Raw genomic sequence first — 6857 nt, forward strand, 5'->3', positions numbered from 1 at the left:
TGTGTGTGTGTGTGTGTGTGTGTGTGTGTGTGTGTGTGTGTGTGAGGCTGTATGACTCTGCAGCTGGGAACACTACGTCAGCTACAGTTACTCCCAGGTCAGAGCAATTCTGGATTGATTACTGGAGCATATTTTACTGATTGCAATGTCTGTGCAATCAATGAAACTGTAACTTTAGCTTTCAGAGCTAAAAGTTATTCAACTGTAATTTTTTCTTTAATAAGAAGATGGATGGTTTATTAAACCCAGGAAAGCAATGTTGAAAGAGATGAGACATTATATGGAGGTTGATGGAAACTTGTACTCGGACTCTGCAGGCACATGGTGTGCATTTGCAGTTCAGCATGCAAATTTCATGCCTGCAGGGTGTGTGTATGTGTGTGTGTGTGTAAAATTCACATGTTGAGTACAAAAATTAAAAGTTTTGGCAGCAAACAGTGGACGGAGAGCTGAGCTGGTGTGTGTTTCTGTTCTTTTGCTCTCTGTGTTCTCAGGATTGGTGGTCTTATAGGGGACCAAGGCCCCAGGGAGGTGCAATGCTGCAGAATTTGAAATGCTGCATATTGGAGTTGAGGTCTGTGTTAGGGTATATTCAATGTGAGGAAACTAATACATTGTCTTCGTAAGAGTATCTGTGCAGCGCTAAAGACTCTGAGGCAACACCCAGTCCTGAGGAATGCTTTGAATCACTGCAACATCTTGCCAGAAAAGTGCAGAGTCAACGTATTCTTCTTCATCTCCTTCTCCTTTTTGCCTTCTTCTTCCTCCTGATTCTGAACACACTACACAATGTGTTGCTCTACATCGCATTGTAACAACTTATCAACTAATTACATCATCATAATACTGTGGAAAATAAGTTTCTGTTGCAAATCAGAGCATCTGCTGGAAGTCTGAAGCCAACTTTTTCTTCAAACTTATTAATTTAGAGACACTGAAGTGCATGAATTCAGCATTAGCCGTCTTACTGCTGGTATTTCAATAGACATGCACCAATTTTGTTTTTTATTCCGATCACTGGCATTTAAAAAGCCTGACCTACTGATTCCAGTTTATCTGATACCATTTTTCTTTTTTCTGAAAATTCATTAAGTTGTCAACAGTGGGGTGACGGACATGACCAGGTGGGCGTGTCTGTCAGTCAGCACTCTGCCACAGCACAGCAAAAGGAAGCAGTAGCTTATCAGGCGTTTGCAGAGGCAGATAAAATTGGTGGATAAGATTAGTTTCAGCTCATCTCCCAAAATTAAGGAAATCACGGCTGATTTATTAGTGCAGACCTATATTTTAAACGGGCAACTTTATATTATTTGTAGAAAAAGAAAAGGCCTTCTCACTTCCTGTTTAGACAAAATGTAGCATTTGACCTTGAAAAAGAGACATTTTAAATAAACTTGTTGGAAATGTGTAAAAGACGGTAGCTGAAGTGTCTAAATGGTGTAATTCGGTTAAACTTGCCTAAACCAAAGCCAGAGCAAGTAAGACGAGAACTAAATCCAGTTGAAAGTCTGTGGATAAGCTTAATTTGTTGTTCAGGTGCTCTCATCCAGTCTGACTGAGCTCCATCTGTTGTAGAAAGAAGAAATTGCAAAATTAAAGTTTGTAAAGACTTTCAGCTGTAACTGCTGCTTTAAGAGGGTCTACAAAGTACAGGTCCTTCTCAAAAAATTAGCATATTGTGATAAAGTTCATTATTTTCCATAATGTAATGATAAAAAAATAAACTGTCATATATTTTAGATTCATTGCACACCAACTGAAATATTTCAGGTCTTTTATTGTTTTAATACTGATGATTTTGGCATACAGCTCATGAAAACCCAAAATTCCCATCTCAAAAATTAGCATATTTCATCCGACAATAAAAGAAATGTGTTTTAATACCAAAAAAGTCAACCTTCAAATAATTATGTTCAGTTATGCATTCAATACAGGAATCCTTTTGCAGCCTTCAATGCGGCATGGAGGCCATCAGCCTGTGGCTCTGCTGAGGTGTTATGGAGGCCAGGATGCTTTGATAGCGACTTTAAGCTCATCCAGAGTTTTGGGTCTTGGTCTCTCAACTTTCTCTTCACAATATCCCACAGATTCTCTATAGTTTCAGGTCAGGAGAGTTGGCAGGCCAATTGAGCACAGTAATACCATGGTCAGTATACCAGTGGTTTTGGCACTGTGAGCAGGTCGTGCTGAAAAATGAAATCTTCATCTCCATAAAGCTTTTCAGCAGATGGAAGCATGAAGTGCTCCAAAACCTCCTGATAGCTGCTGCATTGACCTGCTCTTGATAAAACACAGTGGACCAACACCAGCAGCTGACATGGCTCCCCAGACCATCACTGACTGTGGGTCAGTGATGGTCTGAGGAAGGTAATGCCTTTTGGCATTACCTTCTCTCCAGTCTCCAATGACATACAAAATTTGCTTTCATCTGAAAAAAGTACTTTGGACCACTGAGTAACAGTACAGTTCTGCTTCTCTGTAGCCCAGGTCAGACGCTTCTGCCGCTGTTTCTGGTTCAAAAGTGGCTTGACCTTTGACCTGGGGAATGCGGCACCTGTAGCCCATTTSCTGCACAYGCCTRTGCACGGTGGCTCTGGATGTTTCTACTCCAGACTCAGTCCACTGCTTCCACAGGTCCCCCAAGGTCTGGAATCGGACCTTCTCCACAATCTTCCTCAGGGTCCGGTCACCTCTTCTSRTTGTGCAGCGTTTTCTGCCACACTTTTTCCTTCCCACAGACTTTCCACTGAGGTGCCTTGATACAGCACTCTGCGAACAGCCTATTCGTTCAGAAATGTCTTTGTGTCTTACCCTCTTGCTTGAGGGTGTCAATGATGGCCTTCTGGACAGCAGTTTTGATTGCGGTTTTGAGTAATGAACCAGGCTAGGAGTTTTTAAAAGCCTCAGGAATCTTTTGCAGGTGTTTAGTTACTTTGTTGATTCAGATGATCAGGTTAACTGCTCGTTCAGAGAACCTTTTCATGATATGCTAATTTTTTGAGACAGGGATTTTGGGTTTTCATGAGCTGTATGCCAAAATCATCAGTATTAAAACAATAAAAGACCTGAAATATTTCAGTTGGTGTGCAATGAATCTAAAATATATGATAGTTTAAGTTTTATCATTACATTATGGAAAATAATGAACTTTATCACAATAAGCACATTTTTTTAGAAGGACCTGTATTTACTCAGAGAGGCTAAACTTAAATGCATGCCACACTTCTTAGATGTTTATCAGAAAAATGGAAACCACATACAATTTTCCTTCCCTTCTAGTTATTAACTACTTTGTGTTAGAATATTTTGAATGCCAGGCTCCATACTGCTGTGCCACCTCTTCGTAAACAGTGTTGCTACCATTGTTGAATGCATGCAGTTCAGTGAATACCATTTTTTCCTTTTGAATATAAAAGTAGCATTAGGAATCATTGATCACTTAGATATTCTTCATGGCAGTCATCTGAACTCTCTGCTATCCTCTTTGATCTTCAAGCTGTCATGAATGGCAGGAAGAGAGAGGGCAGACTCTGAGCAGCCATTGTTCCTTCCTGTCACACTTTCCTTTCACAAGAAAAACTGTGTAAGAGGGTAATGGGTTAATGGTAAGGGGAAGGGAAAACTTTTTTTGACGTCTGCAAACACAGCTTTTATTTGAATGTTTAGTAATGTGACTGACTGAAGAGGAACTGCTGACTTCTAGTTATCTTTCAGTCTACAGCTGCTACAAGCTGTTATTAGGGTTAACAGTTTGTAATTAGTCAATTTAAGCATCTGTTTGGAAAACCCACTCCATTTTGTCTTAACTAATTTATTGGTGACTGAAACCTTCTCCAAAATCCTGTTTTCCTTAGTCACATAAATCATGGCCGACTGCTTCCCTAACATAGGTTGTCTTAAAAAATATTCTATAAAATTAATTTAACTGAGAAAACATGCAAATACTGGCAACAGTTCATACTTTTTGGTCTGGGTTTTACGCAACAATGAATTTTAAAGTGAAAGTTTATTATAATGTCATTTGGAGTACGGTGATTTATTTCCTTAATTTTGAGAAAATCAGCCACTGTCCCCTTCTGCTCTGCCTTTAGAAAGGTTTGACTGACAGACAAGGTAATGTCTGCATGTTGACAGTCAACCCACTGTTGCCAAATCAGCAGCTTTCTTTTTATATTTAGTGACATTTCAGTCAAAAAATAATGGTATTGGCCAAAATCAAAATTGGCAGATCAGATTCTTTAAAGATCATTAATCAGCGATGGGCCAAAACACTGAAAAAAAATGTAAAAAATAGAAAACTGATGACCCTGTTTTTCTTTTAATGACGCAACAAGTTTTTTATATGTTTTGGATTTTTAAGAATTTATAGATTCCATAAAAAATTTGTTTATTATAGAGCAAGTAGAGCTTAAAAAAATCTCAATAAATTAAGTTTTGCACTTTTATTTTAGTGAATGTTGTGGTCCATGTGTATTATAAATTTGTCAGTTTTGGCCCTTGGAGCACAAAGTTTGGACCCCACTGCCATACCATCATCAAATTTAGGTTCTACTGTAAAGAGCAACCAGGCTTTGGTGATCCTGACTCAAGAAGTGTATTGTGACCTTACAACACCTGCCAGTGTCAGATAGTTATTAAAAAATGTATGTTGTCCACAACTGAATAGGCAGGTCAAGTTTTTTGAAAAGATTGATAGCTGGTGATTGGCCAGAAAACTGCAATCTGTCTTAAACTTCAAACACTTGAGAAAAGGGTTTTCAGTTTTGAAAGGGTGACTTTTAAAACCTTCAAATCTGTTTATTGCATTGTTATTTGAACACAGCACAGATGTAGTTATTTATCCTTTTTCTGTCAGTTTCAAGTGTTTCAAGTCTAAAATAACTTAATGATCCACGTTTGTTTCCCAGGTATCTCTTGGAGCAGGATTTTCCTGGGATGCGCATTGGTCCAGAACCAACCACTGATGGCTTCATTGCTGTAATGCATGGGGAAACTGAAGGAGTTGTCCCTGGCAACGCTCTGGTGGTGGACCCGAAGAAACCCTTCAGGAAACTCAACGCATTTGGAAATTCCTTCCTCAACAGGTGAAGAAACACTCAGGTTATATTCACTAAACGCTGCTGGAACAACAGTTTGGATATAAAGTCTGTCAGAGTATGACTAAATTCAACTACTAATAGAACTCTGATAAAATCTATTCACTTAAAGCATTTTAAAGAGGGACTCAAACTAGCATTGAGTGTTTTTGTAGCTTCTATTTTTAGTCCACAGACTTCCAGTCTGCCAAATATTTCCTTTAATACCTAAAGYGCTAAAAATAAAATCTGTTCTGAGATTCAGGGAAAATGACTGTGGAACTCACCCAGAGTAAAATCAGTTCATCAGACACCCATTACTGCAGCTTTAGTGAGTTACATCAGTTATTGTACTTATTAGTTATGTTGTGGTTAACAAGAATAAAGGTTTAACTTTATGACACATTGCATTAGACTGAAAGGTGACCTCTACCTCCTTTCCACATAAATAGCCCTTATTCCACTCCCAATCCTGTCACTGCTGAACTCGAAGCATTTTCATCATGGGAAGTGACCCCCCTGCTCACCCTGGACAGACATGCACTAAAAGCTGTCAAATTGAAGACACGCCAGAGTTTGTACCGACATTTTAAATTTAGCTCAACCCTTATTCTGGTTCAGCCACATTTCCTGTGTCCAGTGAGGAAGTGGAAGGACACTTGACCTCTCAGCAGTGTGTATTGATGAATTCCTGAAGCACCTCTTATTTTAGGAATTCCTTCGTGTCCTGATGTGACATAGACCCCCTCCACAATAATTAGCTGTTTCCCGAGGGGAAGTGTTTTTGCGTCACCACATACCGGCTGCATAGGTTTGTTTTTTCCCCGCTCCCAGTCTTGGGCTCCGGCCCTGCAAAATAATTTATTATGGCCTGCTGCTAAGTTAATCTCTTCAGGAAGCTGTGAACGCAATCTTAGGTGATCTGTCAGACCCACCAGTGAAAAGGATATGGAAATAGCAAACACAGCTCCAAAGAAGAAAGCATTAAAAGGAGAACAGCCAGTAATCTAACTGTATGTAGGTTTGGTGGAACATTTTAATGGGAGAAACCACAATAAAATACTAACAATGCCCTGTTTTGGGACAACATGGTAAATGGACTGCATTATTAAGTCAGAGGACTCCAAGGCATTAGCACAAACCCCTACATTCAGTCATACACACTCACACACTGATGGTGGCAAGTTGTGTTGCAGCCACAGCTTACACTCAGTTGGCGCCACTGGGCCTTCTGACCACCACCAGCTGGATAAGGTAACWTTGTAATGAAGTAAAATAATTATTATTGAATTTATTTACTTATTTATTTCTCTGCACTTTTGCCAGAGAAAAATAAAAAATRTATATATGAACTTTACAAACTACAATTCAGTTTTGCTAACTGTTCACACAAAAATAGGCAATTGTGGTTATTTAAAAATTGTTAGCATGTCTTACTGGTTATACAATATACAGAAGAYAAGCAATAAACTCTAGGAGCTGAGTCTCATGTGGGAACATAATGCCAGTTGTTGTTAAAAAAAAATCCCATAATTAGGATGCTGAACTCAGGTGTTCCATCAGCCGTTAGGTCATTTAGACATGAGGTTTTAGTGTTGTCCTTCAGCTGTTTGTGATGACGGTGCAGGTTTCTGCAAAGAGCTACAACCCTTTCCATTAGCTTGTACTAAAACAGGTTTTAGTACAAAACCTGTTTAACTGTTGATTAGAAAATCATTGTAGGACGCATTCCTGTTTGAACTTGTAGCATCATCACATTTTTAGCCCTAGTCAACAAAAAAA

The 6857-nt window shown here is 39.0% G+C and overlaps 1 protein-coding gene across 3 annotated transcripts in view; it reads left to right on the top strand.

Annotated features, from left to right (window-relative positions):
* The window catches only part of ehd4 (EH-domain containing 4), a 26153-nt gene that overhangs the window by 5398 nt on the left and 13898 nt on the right, over positions 1 to 6857 (top strand). The window contains exons 3-4 of one of the 3 annotated variants that reach the window (XM_008398687.2): positions 495 to 574; positions 4908 to 5084. In XM_008398687.2, coding sequence (XP_008396909.1) covers positions 537 to 574; positions 4908 to 5084 — 215 coding nt within the window. In that variant the 5' untranslated portion in view covers positions 495 to 536. Of the gene's footprint in view, positions 1 to 467; positions 575 to 4907; positions 5085 to 6857 lie in introns of those variants that run through there. The other 2 variants (XM_017302640.1, XM_017302639.1) reach the window with 2 other exon arrangements.

This window comes from Poecilia reticulata, linkage group LG22 (genome assembly GCF_000633615.1).
Source record: "Poecilia reticulata strain Guanapo linkage group LG22, Guppy_female_1.0+MT, whole genome shotgun sequence".
Lineage (NCBI taxonomy): Eukaryota > Metazoa > Chordata > Actinopteri > Cyprinodontiformes > Poeciliidae > Poecilia > Poecilia reticulata.